This window comes from Sapajus apella, unplaced genomic scaffold (genome assembly GCF_009761245.1).
Source record: "Sapajus apella isolate SASKATOON/1434 unplaced genomic scaffold, GSC_monkey_1.0 scaffold18, whole genome shotgun sequence".
In the NCBI taxonomy this organism is placed as follows: Eukaryota; Metazoa; Chordata; class Mammalia; order Primates; family Cebidae; genus Sapajus; species Sapajus apella.
Window position 1 is genome coordinate 12,393,174 of NW_022436958.1, and position 18,322 is coordinate 12,411,495.

At 36.6% G+C, this 18,322-nt stretch overlaps 1 protein-coding gene across 6 annotated transcripts in view; it reads left to right on the top strand.

Annotated features, from left to right (window-relative positions):
* Window positions 1–18,322, top strand: part of MBD5 (methyl-CpG binding domain protein 5) — a 477,719-nt gene that overhangs the window by 440,927 nt on the left and 18,470 nt on the right. For 5 of the 6 annotated variants that reach the window (XM_032286238.1, XM_032286241.1, XM_032286237.1 and 2 more), the window contains 3 exons: window positions 2,526–2,852; window positions 5,142–5,350; window positions 8,794–10,002. In XM_032286238.1, coding sequence (XP_032142129.1) covers window positions 2,526–2,852; window positions 5,142–5,350; window positions 8,794–10,002 — 1,745 coding nt within the window. Of the gene's footprint in view, window positions 1–2,525; window positions 3,552–5,141; window positions 5,351–8,793; window positions 10,003–18,322 lie in introns of all 6 variants that reach the window. The other variant, XM_032286235.1, reaches the window with a different exon arrangement.

The window sequence follows — 18,322 nt, forward strand, 5'->3', positions numbered from 1 at the left end:
GTGGTGTCCAAATGGAAATAATGCATAGCATCTACGGAAATAGCAGCAAGATTTAAGAAGCAATTAAATGTTTAAGGTTTTGATTATTTTGTAACAAATCTGAATTAGTACTTAAAGAATTGTATACTATGTAACTACTTCAGCATTTGGTACATTTTCTTACACTACTTTTGGTGAACATAGTCATTATTTCATAATATTTCATAAATATTTGTGTATTTTCAAAGGGGTTTTAAAAATCTCATTTTTTAAATAAAACACTGAAAACTTAAAAAAAAAAAAAAAAAAAAAAGGCAGACCATGATGGGAAAAATGACCAATCCTTTTTGTAGGGATATTTGTAAAGTGTGTTGGATGTGCGGGTTTGTACTTGCTACTATTACCACAGCACCACTACTGTGACCACTAATGTCAGTAACGATGACAGCTCCTTTTATTTTTATAGACTTTTACAGATTGCAGAACTTTTGCTTGCCTTTTTTTCTATTCTCAAAATGATCATGTCAATTATGAAATTTCTTCTAAAGAAAAAGTTCAAAGGTATCAAAGTATCACATGTAGAAAGACATTTATCCCTGTATTATTTATAATGATGAAAAGTTAAAATATGAATGCCAGACTTTATCAGAGTGATTCAATAAATATAGTAAATATATACACTACACAGTTAAAACTATAAATACAAAGTCTATTTATCAGAAAGGAAAAATTCTTGTGTTATTCTATTAGGTGAAAACAAGAAGAATATAAAATTATATTCATACTACTGGTACAACTATGGAAACATTTCTGCGTATTTGGATGAAGCTTTAATGGTAACATGATAAATGTAAAGGTTTTTAGGATGGTGTAGCCCAAAATGCTTGAGTTATTTTAGATTTTTTTGTGACACTGGTGTTATTCATTATGCCATATATGTGTTTAGTATTTTTAAATAAAATTAACTGTATATTCTTAAAATAATAAAATATTTGTTCAAATGCATGTGTTACATAAAACAGTGCATTTACGATGGGGAAAGACCATTTCCAAAAAAGTGATTATAGGTTCCTTTTCAATAGATGTGGTTTTCACCCTATCTACCTCACCCCTTGTGCATCTGGATCACCAGGGGTGATTTCAAAGAATACTACTGCCCAGGCTGCACCCCGAGAGATGAGTTTTCAACGGGTCTGGGTTAGGGCCCAGGTATTGGTTTTTTGTTTTGTTTTGTTTTGTTTTTTTGTTTTGTTTTTAATTAATCCACATAATTCTGTTGTGCAGCTTGGGTTGAGCATCACAAAAACAGTTATAAATAAGTGAAATTTTATCTTTTAAAATATTAAACTCCCAGAATTTTTATCTTTAGTCTAAGACTTTTAAGAATAAGAATACTATTTAAGACTGGTCTAATTTAAGAAATCATAAGTACAAAGTGTCTTATGCAATCGGAATGGTAAAGATTCTTAATTATTACTTTCGTTCATTGTCCAAAATAATGATAAATAGAGTGTTGGTGAGAGAAATGAGCACTGTCCTCCACTGCTTATAGGAATGTAAATTGAGTGTGTATTGATTAACTTCACAGGAGGGTAGTTTGACAATATGTATGCAAAGCTTCTAAAATATGTAAGCCCTTTAGTCCCTGGAATTTCACTTTTAAAAATTAATCCATAGAAAATAATTAGGCAAACTGGCAAAGAAATATTAATAAGAATATGTGTCATAGTTTTGCTTACAGTAGTAAGAGACTGGAAATAAAAAAATTCATGTCTGTAGGTTGATTAAAGTACAGTATATCAATATATGATACTAATAAAATGGTTCTGTAGCCATATAAGTTAACATGAAGTGATAATCACAATACATTGATAACTTTAAAAAGCTACAACATAACATTATAGCATGATTCTATTTTTTAAAAAATATGTGTAACATGCATATATTGCATACATATATGTACATATGTGCATGCCTGTATATGTATAGACAGGCAGAGAGAAAGCTAAAAACTAAAATATTAATTGTTATCTTCACAGGTACTTTTTATCTTCCGCTTTATATTTTTATGTACATTCTACTTTTGAGGGTTTCTTTTCACTAAAGGGATGTAGTAGTTGTGTAAATAAAGACAAATAACTTTTTTAATGAAAATAAATTTTTAAATAGAACTGTCACTTTTATCTACCCAATTGAATGAAGAACACTGATTCTTTGATAGTGTTCTATCCTATTCTAGGATAACTATTTGATAGTCAGCAATACCTATTTCCTTTTTTTTAGCCCCTCACCTCTCCTGCTACCACAACCCACCAGCTATTTCTTAATAAAATGTCTTCAATATATTTATTTCCAAAAGTATACATTCTAAACTTAAGTCCCATTAGCAGGTGTCAATTGATCTGTTTACAATTCATCTAGTTAGAATCAATGAAGGTGACATGTAACAAATAAGTTGAAATTTATGTTAATGCATTTTTATTCCTAGTCTCATGTAATATCCATGCTTAATAACTGATTTTTGTTTTTGTTTTTTGTCATTTTAGGCGGTTCAGGACCATCATCCTCCATAGCCATAGCGGGCACCAACCACCCTGCCATCACAAAAACAACGTCTGTTCTTCAAGATGGCGTCATAGTCACCACCGCAGCTGGAAACCCACTGCAGAGTCAGCTGCCCATTGGGAGTGATTTTCCTTTTGTTGGCCAGGAGCACGCACTTCATTTTCCATCCAACAGCACTTCAAACAACCATCTTCCACACCCCTTGAACCCCAGCCTCCTCAGTTCTCTACCTATCTCTTTGCCAGTGAATCAACAGCATCTCCTAAACCAGAATCTATTAAATATCCTCCAGCCTTCAGCAGGAGAAGGCAAGTCTGAGATCAACCTCCACCCTTTAGGTTTTCTCAACCCGAATGTAAACGCTGCTTTAGCTTTTCTCTCCAGTGACATGGATGGGCAGGTATTGCAGCCTGTTCACTTTCAGCTCTTAGCAGCCCTGCTTCAGAACCAAGCCCAAGCAGCTGCCATGCTTCCCCTGCCATCTTTCAATCTGACCATCTCAGATCTTTTGCAACAGCAAAATACCCCTTTACCCTCATTAACACAGATGACAGCCCCACCAGACCATTTGCCAAGCAATCAGTCAGACAACAGCCGAGCTGAGACCCTTTTAACCAGCCCCCTGGGGAACCCTTTACCAAGCTTTGCAGGCAGTGACACTACTTTTAACCCCCTGTTCCTCCCAGCTGTCACTGGGGCCTCAGGATTAATGACCTTGAATCCCCAGCTGTTGGGAGGTGTCCTGAACTCGGCATCGGCCAACACCGCTAATCATCCAGAGGTTTCCATAGCAACCTCCTCCCAGGCAACCACTACCACAACCACTACATCATCAGCAGTGGCAGCACTGACTGTCTCAACACTTGGTGGGACAGCAGTGGTGTCAATGGCAGAAACATTGCTGAATATATCTAATAATGCTGGGAATACACCTGGTCCAGCTAAACTCAACAGTAACTCTGTGGTGCCACAGCTACTTAACCCTCTACTGGGGACAGGTCTACTTGGTAAGTTAAATTTTTTCACAAATTTTTTACAAAAGAAACGTTTTTCTAATTCTATTTTCTCCTTTTTAAAAACTCCATTTTGTCACACTATTTTTAAAAATGTTTTTGTTATGTCACAGCTTGCTTAAGGAACTAAATATAACAACACCCACACACACCATAGTTATACAAACATGAGTGACTTTTTCCTTTTTCCCCTATTCTAGCAAAACTAAATATCATTTTAATCTGCTTTCTCTTCTAATTCTGATGCCACTTAAACCTAACCTACCCATCAACTCTTAAACCAAGTAGTCTTATTTTTCAAATAATAAAGCACAGGTACATCTTTAAAGTAACTTTTATTTGAATTTTAGTTGGTGTGGCATCACAGGGTTAGTATGAGCAGCTGCACTGTGGATGGAAACAGATTGAGAAAGTGTTTTCCAAGTGAACCCTAAATAAATAAAAACTAAACGCTTGTCTAGCAAAACAGGAAGCAAGATGTAAAAACATGCAAAGCTAAAGCTTGCCCAAGTTCAAGGGAACAGGCAGCCCCTCTAGCTTCTACTAGATTTCCTCAGTCAGTATTATTTTTTGGCCTTTGTGGCTTAAAAACAAAGTGTTTCATCTGTATTATCCTACCACAAAATAGTTAGAAAATAATGCCAAGTATATTTAACCGATGAATATATGTAATTATAACATAAAGTGTAGGGATGGTGTCCATAACATCTGGAAACAGCCAAATGTGCATGATGATGTCAATGGCATCTTCAATGTGTAAAAATAATTTGTTTATTATGTTTTTTGATTTTATGGATACCTTTATAATATAGCATAATTAGTTCTATTTGACATTGAAATCTTTGTAGTTAAGTAACCTAGAAAGCATTACAGATTTACATATTTCAAATTACAGGACAATTTCTATGACATTGTCCTCAAGAAAATGTCAGAGTAAATTCAAAAGAATTTCAAATTTTGAATATAAATTTAGTTATTAATCTTACTGATTATATAATATTTATTTTAAATGATTATGACAATGAATTCTTTTCTATTGTTAGTTTTCTTTCCAATTTTAATTTCAGGTGACCAACCTTCTACTGCAAAACAAAATGCACATTTCTAAGCCAAATCAATGATTTGATGTGGAATATAATTATGGTTTGAGAGCTAAGTTTTGTAAACAAGGCCTGATCAGGCTCACTCATTTTAATTATGTGGTCAGATACGATTGCTAAAACATTGTAGGACTAATTTCAACCTTTAATTTTAGGTGCTCTAAAATAGATCTAAAATCTAAAAATGGCTCAAGGAATCATATGACACAGAAGCTCAATATGTAAGGACTGCTTAATGAATACAGCAAAGACTAAGTAGTCATTCCAGGTTATAAAATTTAAAAACTAATTATACAAGATAGAACTAAATAATAAAGCTACTCTTTCCTTACCACTCAGTAAGACTTTCAGAAGAAAGAAAGAAAAGCATTACCCAAGTAAGCATAGCACTTAGTTTTTGTTTCAGGAATTATCAGGTACAAAGAGAGGCATAGAATCTCTGAAGAATCACATTTACTTATATTTTATGTTTTTCAAACTGTAGGTGATATGTCATCAATAAACAATACTTTGAATAACCATCAACTGACTCATCTACAGTCGCTGTTAAACAACAATCAGATGTTTCCTCCAAATCAGCAACAGCAGCAACTTCTCCAGGGGTACCAGAATCTCCAGGCGTTCCAAGGACAGTCCACAATTCCTTGCCCAGCTAACAATAACCCCATGGCTTGTCTGTTTCAGAACTTTCAGGTACTCTCCTCCCCTGCATCACTTTCGAAGAAAACAATGTCTGGGTTTGTTTAAACACTTCATGTGGGGGAAGGGGCAAGAAAAGTAGGTTATGTGCCCTTTCCTCTATCTACTATTATCTCTCAATCATGAGTATTGTTAAACATTCCAGTCTTTCGTGTGAAGGTTTTCTTTTTTTGTTTTGTCTGAAGCATCTCAGCAGTTCTTTTAGAGCTGTTAGTAAAAACTGATCATGCGACCTTCATAAACCCTTTTGTCATTCCTCATTGCTCTCGTGACTGAGACTCACCTCCTTCGCATGCCCACCTGTCCTCCCTCTTCAGCCTCAGCTGTCACCACTCTTTCCCTGGCTTCAGCCACATGGTCTTTCTTTAGTTCCACGAAGTGAATAAATTCCTGCTAGATCAAGGAGATAGATGGAAAGAGCAACACTAAATCCACATAGGAGGAAAATATTGATTTTTTTTAAGAAATAATCTTGGGGTAAAGAAGGCTCTTTCAGCATGACAGAAAACCAAGACAGTCAAAAGGAAAAGTAATAGATTTGAATACATAAAAATTTAAAATCTCTGTATAATCAAGGATATTCTAAACAAAGCTAAAATCAAGTGACAACCTGGCAGAAAATATCTTCCTAATACACACTAAATAATTAACACCTAATTATGTAAAAAAAAAACTCCTACAAATCAGGAAGAAAAAAGATAATGATTATAAAAAATAGCAATAGATATGAATAGACAATTCACAGAAATTGAAAGATAAAGTATTAATAAGCATATGAAAATAACAATCAGAGTTAAATTACGACACTAATGTGTCCATCAGATTGATGATATCCATTGCTGACAAGGGTGCAGAAAAATAGATTCTCTCAGATTACTATTGGTCTGATTATATGCTGATACAGTCCTTTGGAGGATAATTTGATAGAATATCAGATTTTTAAATCTTTTGACCAAAAATTCAGCGTTTATGTATTAATATCTCATTTTAGAGAAATCTTCAAATGTGAACTAACAAGCACATATCAAAATGTTCAGTGCAATATAATTTATGGTGTCAAAAATTATGAACCACTGAAGTCTCCATCAGTAGGGAAATAAATATATTATGGTACAGTATATCCATCTACCTAGTGGTTTAGAAAATTAAGTAGACTTATATAATCCAATATGGAAGATCTGTAAGACTGCAAGACTCCAATTCTGTAGTATTGTAGAACAGTACTTTTCAATCTGGAAACCATGAACATAATCATATGCTAAAGGAAAGACCCAGAAAAGTAGAACATCTTTATGTTCAAGGTGTAATAAATAAGGCAGGATCCTTGAGGAGGGGGTGTGGGATTCAGAATCTAGTACCATCCCATTTAGGTTGAAAGAAAAAAGGAGGGGAAAGAGGAAGGAAGGTAAGAAGGATGCGCTTCAGTGCTGGTTACTTCTAAGAAAGGAAATAGGACTGCAGTAGGGTGAGAAAATGTGAGTGTGGGTGAGAAGTAATGATGAAGAAAACTAGTATCTTTTTTGACAATGATTATACGTGTGTGTGTGTGTGTGTGTGTATCTTCCATAGTAAAATAATTTAGAAAGGAATAGGAAGCACTCAACCGTGTCACTAAAAAAAAAAAGATAGGATAAAGCCTGAAGAGAATCCATTAGATTTAGCAATTAGGACATCATCAGTGACTTAGTGGAATGCACTTTTGCTGAAGTGGTGGGAGCAGGAGCCAGATGGCAATATGGAGGAACAGTGAATGGGATGTTAGGAATTAAAGAGTATAGATTAAAGTAGTAGATTTTAGCTGTTCTTCACACATGCACACACACTATTGTATGAGATGGTAGGCTAATTTGTTTCACTGTAGTAACCAATTTACCATCTATATATGTTTTCCATAACATCATGGTTTTAACCTCAAATACACACAACAGAATTTACCTTTGGAAAAAACAACTTTGAAGAACATGAGAGAAATAGGGCAGTGCCCCCAGCAGGGGTTTGGGGACAGGATGAATGCAAACTTTAAAATATGTAAGCCATGAACATATCATGTGCTATAGGAAGACCCAGAAAAGTAGAAGAGATTGAACAAAAAGAAGGGAAGGGATAATAAATAAGACAGGAGCCTTGAGGAGGGGGCTTGGGATTCAGAACATAAATAGAGGGTGCACCCTCAGAGATCAGAAGGGACCCCTCTTATGGGAAGCAGGACAGAATTTAGGACAGGTATAATTCCAGAGAAGTCTGCTGCCAGGGGGGCAGGGAGTATCACAGTATAAGAAATTACGAGAATTCTTGCCTGATGGGCTTTATTTTCTCTATTATGTAAGGTCACCTAAGAACAGTGGGAGATGGTGAAGAAGTGGATGAAGATTTCAATAGTTGTGGAAAATGAGTGATAATTAACCAGAAGATCTAGGATTGATGGGCAGCAATAAGCCCTCAACTGAGGTTGGAAGCCACAAATTGCTCTAGACAAATACTCTGCATCCTCACTGTAGATGTAGATAGGGCGGGCAGTTGAATTGATCCAAGATTGGGATTTTGCCTGGTAGGTGTAGACAGGGTGATAATAGCAAGAGAGAGGTTGATGTGCTGACAGATTGCAGGTTCTGGATTAGGGAAGGATGTGAAGAAAGGGAGAGATCATTGGGGAAAAAAACCTGAAAGTCCAAAGTATCGAGGGTCTAGAGCAGTCATTCTTAGATGGTGTGGAGGTTGCGGGGGTGGGTGGTAAAATTAGAATAACCTTGGGCACTTTTTCAAACTACCCTCTGAAATTCTGATATGCTCCCCTGGTAAGTATGCTCTCCCTTCACCACTTTCTAATTGAGAATCACCTGTGCAGACAGCCATTGCCACTATTGACAGCATGGGGATGCGGCCTGAAAAGATTGAGGAGCAAGTATTACTACCCCATCTGAAAACTAGTGTCATGTTATTGTTAAGAAGGGAGTTTATATGTTTTCTTTTATTTTATTTTATATTTCACTTAGTTAAATGGAAACAGTAAGTTAGAAACCATTTCAAAATCTTTTTCCTTTGCTGATTTGATTACCTATGACTTGACTCTCTTTTTGCATTCTAAATTCCAAGGACCTGTAATTGCAAAGACCACAAAATCAATGGAGTCATCCCACCCTGAGTACATTTTGTATCCAACCACCTCAAGTTTAATTTTTCTAGAGAATGCTTTGCAATGATAATTTTTAAAATCCATTGAATAATTTTAACCAAAGAAATGGCATGCAGATATAATCAAGACATATGCTTTCCTACACAAAGTGATTTTTTATTTCATTTCTTGAGTCTTGTTCTCTATATTTCCTTCCTTGTTATATTTGTTTGTCTTTTGGTAAATCTTAAAATTGTAGTCTTTCTCTTTGAGACCTTCAAAATTATTTCTCTTTCTCTCACTGCTTCCTGTCTATTTCTTCAAGGTGAGAATGCAGGAAGATGCAGCTCTCCTAAACAAAAGAATAAGCAGTCAGCCTGGGCTCACAGCACTTCCTGAGAATCCAAACACTACACTTCCACCTTTTCAAGATTCACCTTGTGAGTTGCAACCAAGGATTGACCCATCTCTTGGTCAACAGGTGAAGGATGGCCTCGTTGTGGGTGGCCCAGGTGATGCTTCTGTAGATGCCATTTACAAAGCAGTTGTCGATGCAGCCAGCAAAGGAATGCAGGTTGTCATCACCACTGCAGTCAACAGTACAACTCAGATCAGCCCCATTCCAGCTCTGAGTGCCATGAGTGCCTTCACTGCCTCAATTGGTGACCCGTTAAATCTCTCCAGTGCTGTCAGTGCGGTCATTCATGGACGGAACATGGGAGGTGTTGATCATGATGGTAGGCTGAGGAATTCAAGAGGGGCTCGGCTGCCCAAGAACCTAGACCATGGGAAAAATGCGAACGAAGGAGATGGGTTTGAATATTTCAAGTCAGCAAGTTGCCACACATCCAAAAAACAGTGGGACGGGGAGCAAAGCCCCAGAGGGGAGCGAAACAGGTGGAAGTACGAGGAATTTTTAGATCATCCAGGCCATATCCACAGTAGTCCTTGTCATGAAAGGTCCAACAATGTCTCTACACTGCCATTTCTGCCTGGGGAGCAGCACCCAATACTGTTACCACCAAGAAACTGTCCAGGGGATAAAATTCTAGAGGAAAATTTCAGGTATAATAACTACAAAAGAACTATGATGAGTTTTAAAGAGAGACTAGAGAACACTGTGGAAAGATGTGCACATATTAATGGGAATAGACCTCGACAGAGTCGGGGATTTGGAGAGCTGCTAAGCACTGCAAAGCAAGACCTGGTCCTAGAGGAGCAGTCTCCAAGTTCCTCAAATAGTTTGGAAAGTTCTCTGGTCAAAGACTACATCCATTACAATGGAGACTTTAATGCCAAAAGCATTAACGGGTGTGTGCCTAGCCCTTCAGATGCTAAAAGCATTAGTAGTGAAGATGACCTAAGGAATCCAGACTCCCCCTCTTCAAATGAATTGATACATTATAGACCAAGGACGTTCAATGTGGGTGACTTGGTCTGGGGCCAAATCAAAGGACTGACTTCCTGGCCTGGAAAATTAGTAAGAGAAGACGACGTTCACAATTCATGTCAACAAAGCCCCGAGGAAGGGAAGGTATACCAATCTTTATCCATTGTCAAATACTAACCTTTGTTCAGATATCAATTATTGGTTTTTGTTATCATCACTTTGGATTCTTTGGATTTGAAATTAGGATTCTTCATGACTCATTGAGGTCTCACAAGCTTCTGGAGCATAAAATGAAGAGGGGATGGTTATAGTCACCAAAATGTCATATCAACAAGGGGTGAGTTGTAAAGCATTTATAGATCACACTAGGGCTCAGGGTGGCTGTAAGCCAGGAACCAGATTTCCAGAATTTGGTCAACTCTGCCTTCCCTCTCTACATTTACCTACTTCTTCATTTCATACACAGAGGAGGAAGGCAAATGTCAATGACTGGGGGAAAAATCTGGTAGCCTTTGGAGGTCCAGGAGTGTGGCAGGGGTATGGCCCTCCCAGGCGACGGGTGCGCCAGGGGACGGCATCTCCTCCATGTGCTTACGTGTGGCACACAGAGCTGGGAAGGGGGCACAATCTGGGTGGAGTTTCAGCTGTTTCTGGAAGCAGCAGGTAAAGTCCGAGTTCAGAATGATGTCTCCTTTCAGGAAAAGTTCTGGGCCTTTAAAACATATGGAAATGTTTAACCCCATAGTCTGGTTCTACTTAACACAATTAGATCATATAAATTAAATGGAAACTTCTCCATGAAACTACTGTTCAATTCAAAAGAAATTAGTAGGGGTCTTCTGGGTTTTTTTTTTTTTTCCTTCCTCTTACAAAAATGGTGGAATTGGCTCACGAGGCAAGAAGTATGCCGAGTGTTTAAAGCAGATAGAAAAATTTATATCTGACCCAGAGGAGATAATTATGCACATTGCCCCATATGATGAAGAAACATACAATTTTTCATCCTCTTAGGTAATAAAAATTACTCTTACAGGTATATATTATTCTCGTAAAGCGTGTATTGTATAAAGCAATCTCTGCTCAAACTTTCACTGGCACTTAGGTTTAATGACAGGAAACCAGAAGCATTTTGCCAGCACAATAAAAGGATTGTCTTTCTCCAAATGACTAGAGGGTCCTAAAACCTTGCTTATAATGCCTAATATATACTTGTCAGGATACACTCTGGGCATAATATTTGTACATTTGATAAGAAAATGAATTCCATACCCCTATTCACAAAATATTTTATTCTCTATGCTCTCTGAGATCAAACATTCTTTAGGTTGATAAACCTAAATATTTTTGACGGTTTATTCAAGAAATAATTAGAAACAGAAAAATTGGGCTTTTATGATATAAATGGAAGTTCTACAAATACAAGATGTAGACACTGAACTGTTTTACAATCTCTGTGCAAACGAACTAAGTCTTTTTTATGTGCCATTTTACCAAAAGCTTAACTAAAAAAAAGATTATGGCCTTCCTCCCTGGAAACATTCTTCCTGTCCTAAATGCCTTGTCTAAATATCTTTTTATGCCCTTAGGAGAATAAAGGCACGTACTTTTAACACATTTCACATTAAACAATGGTCTAGATCTTCTGATTAATCTCTGTTCGAAAACTCCTGAGACTGAGGTATTCACTGATGTTAGGGGAGATGTACTTTAAAAAAAGAATCTAAGAGTCCAAGAAACATTTATTTTTCTTCATTTAAATAAGCAAAGTAGTATGTAGTATTCATTCCATTACAAAATAATGAATTTTTTAAATCCAGATTCTTCTTAATTTTGGCAATAGATGAATCATAATAGGAAACATAAAATTGTTACTGTAAATTCATATATTCCTCCTCTCACTGGCTGACCTTGTAATTTTGCATTCTCAAATAAAAACCTTTATATCAAGATATACTATACATTAAAAGTATTTTTAGTAATTCAGAGAATTTAATTTAAAGCACACATTTAGAGGTAAAAACTGAAAACATGCAATAGAATATTCATGATAATACATGAACATTTATCTATCATTTAAAAAGCAGCTATAACAGCCTTACAAGCTCTAAGGGCTCAACATTTTTAAAAACCTCTGATCTTTTCAGGACCTACCACGCCTTTGCACATAAATAAACTAAGTACTACTTCACAAACATTCTTGTTTCCTCTGTAGTTCACAAAAGACTTCCTAATACGTTATTTCGTGATGCTCCGTGAGTCAAAGTTCTCATTTTGTTAACACCAGAAAAGGTAAAATTTCAAACACAGGTCTGTCTGTCTTCAAGCCAAGTGTCTGATATATTGATCACCGTAGTTCGTGAAGAAAAAAATTAAACTATGTTCAATACCTGTATAAGGCAACACATGATGTTTTTCAGAAAGATATCTAGTGGGACACTTTTTAAAATTTGTATTCTTATTCCGGTGAACCAGTTTTGATGTAATTATATTTATGTAGAACTCCTTAATGCCCAAGAATGTTAGATAAAGCCTTATGCATTAAAAACTAAACTTCTGCTTCTAGAAAGGTAAGCATTGCCTTAGGTTACCTTCTATATACCATGGCAATGCCTGACGTTTTTATAAAGTCCAGAGCAGAAAGACAGAGACTAGCGTCAAATTTGTTTATTATCGTAAAACTTTTCTAATTCCACCTTGCTAATGTAGAATGTGGGCTCATTTTCCATAGTGTTTATCTTTGTGGTGTCTATGAAGAAAAAATTTGCCAAACAATTTTCTTACATTATCATTTTAAACTTTCCTAGCTTAGCTTTCATACTACTTCTGTGTCCACCAAAGAATCCAAGATTCAGATCCCACCAAATAAAAATCTATGTTAACACAAGTTTTAGAATAGATTATTACCCCCCACTCTACCCCACAATGTATCATTTATTATGTTCATTTACAGGCTTTGTTCTCAGCAAACCACTCCAAATTCTTTATAGAAGCAGGCAAAATAGAAAGTATAGATAATTCATTAACAGGATGGAAGATTACTGTTTCAAAACAAGCTGGGTGCCTCTCCCATTTTCAGGTTGCGTGGCTGGTCTCTGGTCTAAGGAAGTCAATGCTGTGTGACCAGAACACTGATATTTGCCAAGGGCTGAGACCTCCCCATTGTCAACACGTTAATATTTTAGCAGACACTGTTGGTCATAATAGTAAATGACTTGGTCAGCTTATGAGCTTAGAAAAGCCTTTTTGGTCTTTGGCAGGATATTAAATGTAGCAGATTACTGATACATTTACGTGTTTAGTAGTTTCTGAGATGATTTCCTAAAAGGTATGGTTTTTAGATATCAAATACTGTAAAAATACAGTCTACAGAGAACTAGAGAAAAAGCAAGGTGTAGCAGAAAGAGGCATGGGTTTGGGCACTCTGATGTGAGCCTAATCTTAGCTCTGCCAGTTACCTAAGAGGTCCTGGTAGGTATATTAATCTCCTAGAAGCTGCAGGCTACTCACCTCTCAAGTGAGAATATTAATTTCTATTCAAAACGATGCCTTAAAAATTCAATGAAATACTGTAGATTATTATCTAGCACATCAAAGAAACTCAGTAAATATTAGCCTTCCATTCTCTGCCCTTTATGTTAGACAGTCTTATTAATTTAGGTTCCAGCATTATGGAATTGTGGTAATTTTACCTTAGTTATTGTTTACCTCTGCATTGTCCATGTAAAAAGGATTTATTAACCAGGTTGAGAGTTAAGGGTTTAAGGATTATATTCAATGAATGAAATAGTTCATAACTATCTTTATGAATTTCAGCACATGTACAAATTGACATATCGAATTATAAGTTAACGTTAGTTATTAATTTCAAGCAGGAGCTCTACTTGAAAGCATTTTATGAGCGGGGTGCAGTGGCTCACGACTATAATCCCAGCACTTTGGGAGGCCGAGGCGGGCGGATCACGAGGTCAGGAGATCTAGACCATCCTGGCCAATATGGTGAAACCCCATCTCTATTAAAGATACAAAAAATTAGCTGGACGTGGTGGCGCGCCTGTAGTCCCAGCTACTCGGGAGGCTGAGGCAGGAGAATCGCTTGTACCAAGGAGGCAGAGGTTGCAGTGAGCCAAGATCACGCCACTGTACTCCTGCCTGGGCGAATTGCCTGTATGTATTACTTTCCTAAGATTGAAGCTATGTGACAGTATTGGAGGATATTATGTGCCTTGTATTATACCACTCAGGAAGTGCTATCTCTATCCTAATATGTTTTTTCCCTTGGTTAGCAGTTTGTAATAAAGTGCATTCTGGGAGATAGTTATACTTGTTCTAAATAACTGGTTCCAGTTTCTCTCTGAACCATGAACCCTTTATTGTTCGTGGCTCAGTGACCAAGAATAAGACCTCAGTGCTGTGCTCCAGAACATAGCCATAGCCAAACAGATTCACTTCCAGATCTTGGCATAATGTTAGGGAATTATTGGGAAGAAAAATGGCTACCTCTGATATTACACCTCTATGCCTTAATATGAAAATATTTTTAAGCCTATGCAACTATGGGGGAAATGGTTATCTTTATGTACTTCTTTCAATAACTATTTAAATATAGAGAAAATGCTCTTGTTTTCTAAAATATATTTTAACAATTGTCATCTGTCACCTTTGATTTTATGTTAACTAGCCTAAATGGGTTGCCTCTCAAGCAGTAATAATCAAAAAATAAAATTTATATTTTTTTCTGCATAGATTATTTTTACTTTTTGAACATCCTCTCATTGGTCTTCATATATCATTGCTCTTACATTTGATGTATATTCTGACCCAAGCCAAATTTAAGAAAGAATTTATTACTAGACTGGCACCAAAATGTTTCTTTTCAAAGAAATGACTATTGTTGGACAGGTCCAGAGACACCTGCTTACCAAGAAAAGGTCTACATCTCTGTGCTACACTCCCTGATTAAAAGAAGACATGTTTTTCAAAGCATTAGTGGGTAGGGTGTTCCTTCTTCAGAATTACTTTCTGACTTTTTTCCAGACAATAATTTCTGGCAAGTAGAGATAAAAACAGCTCTCTGAATAGTCATTCAAAACTGACAAAACTCATCTTTATTAAAACTCATAACCAAATTTATTTGGGGGCAATAGGCTTTCTGCATGTCAGTTCAGCATCACACACACACGTGTTTTGACAGCATGGAGCATAACCAGAGACAACCTACCTCGCATTCTGGGGGTGTGTAACTTAAAAAGTGGAGCCCGGGGAACTAACTCTGGGAGGTGCGCCCTCCTGTGATGTTCAGACGTTTTACTTTGAAGAACGTTCTTTCTGTGTTTATCAGTGTTAGCTGTTTGTATTCTTCGGTACTATAATTCTCTGTTGAGAGTGTTCTTTGTGTATTCACTTTACCTTATATATTTTCTTAACCACTGTTGGAAATGAATCCTTTTCTCTGTACCACAACATCCGCAATATTGGGGTTGCATTTTGGCTGGTGGCGTGACAGAGGCAATCAATGCCCTGTCAGCACCAGAATCTCCTTGAAAGGGAGCAAAATCGTTTTTCAAAAGTAATAAGAAAGATAAAATCCAGGCCAACAAAGTGAATTCCTGATCAGAATTTGAAAGATAATAAAAATGAAAAACTAGCAAAGATCACAAATGTGAATATCAAGAAAAAGACTATGAGTAAAACAACTGTAAACTTTACTACAGTGAATTCTGAAATATTGTGAGCTTTTTTCCTGAGCCAGATTAAAGAGGAATAGGAGGCCTATCTTCATTTGCACAGGTAACTGAGCTGGACACAGAGTACATGAGCTTGTTCATACAATTTCAGATAGAAAGCAGGAAATAGAACCCCAGGTCTGAGGCAACTATATGCTTCTGTTACATTAACTTTCAACATTGTTTTCTTAGAAATTGCAACTTTATCCAAAACATTTAATTCTATCTATGTGTTGTGGATTGATGTGCAAATTGTTGTCACATTTAGAATAGATCTACCCCCATCCTGTAGTGTAGTTCCCCACTGCTTAAAAACACTGCTATCCAAAGTGAAGAGGAAAGAAGCACCAAAAAAGGCCTCAGATAATGCCACTGACTAAATTGTGATCATGAGAGTTTGGTTAGTTCGTTTAAAAAATGGGGTTCATCTAAAGGAATGACTAGAACTCTGCCATGGGAACTATTGTACTATTGTTGGAAAACAATTAGGTTCATCCTTTCTGTCACAGGCGAATCAACTTTTTACCCTAAATTATTTCTCATTTAATATTAATTCCCAGTCTTTAAAAAATATTGAAATATTGCACTTAAGTTAGCAGGAATTTTTTCAGTTTGAAGATGTTATTCTTTTAAAAAAGTATTATTCTTAATATTTACTATTTAATAAATGTTTGATAATGAATCTAATAAATGCCTCATATTTGCTTACTACTTCAGAGCTGTGAATTTCCCAGACTTCAGCTAAAGCTGCATATTATATGTATTATTTACTTAAATATTTTATTTAAACGTATCAATTAATTTATTCAGTCAGTAAATATTTATTAGGCACACTTGTACTAGGCACTATTCAAACCACTTTTTAAATTTAAACAACTTTAGTTTTATTCTAGGATATCATAATGTTATTTGTATTTTTCTAAGATAAATTTATATGACTAATATAACTATTCAAATGTGCAAAGGGGGCTGGGCACAGTGGCTCACACCTGTAATTTCAGTGCTTTGGGAGCCTGGGGTCAGAGGATCACTTGAGGCCAGGAATTCAAGACTAGCCTGGGCAACATGAGGAAACCCCATCTCTACAAAAAATTGTTAAAAATTAGTGGGCATGGTGGTGGGCACCTGTGATCCCAGCGACTTGGAAGGCTAAGGTAGGGTGATCACTTGAGCCTGTGAGATCAAAGCTGCAGTGGGCATGCCAACCATGCCAGGCATGGTGGTACATGCCTATAATTCTACCTACTTGGGAGACTGAGGCAGGAGGATCACTTGAGTTACAAAATTCAAGGTTACAGTGAGCTATATATATACATATACAGTGTGCTATATATACGTGTGTGTGTGTATGTATATAGGTATACCTATATACGTGTACCACTGCACTCCAGCCTGGGTGAGAGTGGAGACCTTGTCTCTAAAAAAAACTAAGAATATTTAAAGGTTTGTCCATGTTTTACCTAAAATAACTTTGTATACTGCCAGTGGCACTTTGGACTGCTTCGGTGTTGATAAAGCACCTTTATGTTCGTGGTCTTTTTAGATCCTTTTAATGACCCATAAAGATGTGCAGAATCATCCCCATTATACAGATGAGAGAACTGAAGCTTGGAGAAGTGGCATTCCTAAGAATACAAATCACAGGTAGTTAAGCCAAGTCCCAACCCTGGTCTTCTATTCTAAGTTTAGTACTCCTTACATTATACCATTCCCCAACAACAGGACTTTGTAGAAATGGAATGGGGAAGTAAAGAATGAAAAGGGGAGCTTGAGGTCAACTGTCATTTCTGTTATGAGATCTGTGATGTGGCTAGTGCTCCATGATTCTTTGACGTTCACAACAGCTCTGCTTCAGCAATAAGGAACAGAAAAGAATTCACAAAAAGAGGTGTTATCAAGATTAAAGCCTGTGGAAAAATTTAACATCATCTCCAGTTAACCAGCTCTATTTAAAAGTGATCCAGGATCACTGATCCGGGTTCTTCGAATATGTACTATACCTGTCTTTCACAGGTTGGTTTGGCTGCCTGAAAGTTTTATACCTTCTTTTGTCAGACTTAAAGTTTCTTCTGAGATACATGAGGTCCCACTGTGCTGACACCAAATCAAAAACTTAAATAAATTACCAAATGTATAATATGGGCCTTCTGAACAAAATAAGCAAATAAGCAACCAGAGATTCATTCTTGTTAAAAAAAAAAAAAAAAAACTCTTAATCATCCATCACATAATAGTATCTGGCTTTATGAATATGTTTCTATCTGCACTGAACAAACCATAAAACTGTTTATGTAGAAGAGTTATTATAACTAAAAATTTTAAATGAAAGAAGAGTTTTTAATAGTCAAAAAGTGTTGGTAGGGCACAATGGCTCATGCCTTTAATCCCAGCACTTTTGGAGACTAAGGCAAGCAGATTGCTTGAGCCCAGGAGTTTGAGATCAGCTTGGGCAACATAGTGAGACCCCTGTTTCTACAAAAAAAAATTTTTTTTAAATAGCTGAGCATTGTGGCACACACCTGTGGTCCCAGCTACTCAGGAGGCTGAGATAGGAAGATCACTTGAGCCCAGAAGGTTGAGGCTGCAAGATTGTGGCATTGCATTCCAGCCTGGCAAGCAAAGCAAGATCCTGGAATGAATGGAAGGAAGGGAGGGAGGGAGGGAGATAGGGAGGGTAAGAAAGAAAGAAAGAAGAGAAAGAAAGAAAGAAAGAAAGAAAGAAAGAAAGAAAGAAAGAAAGA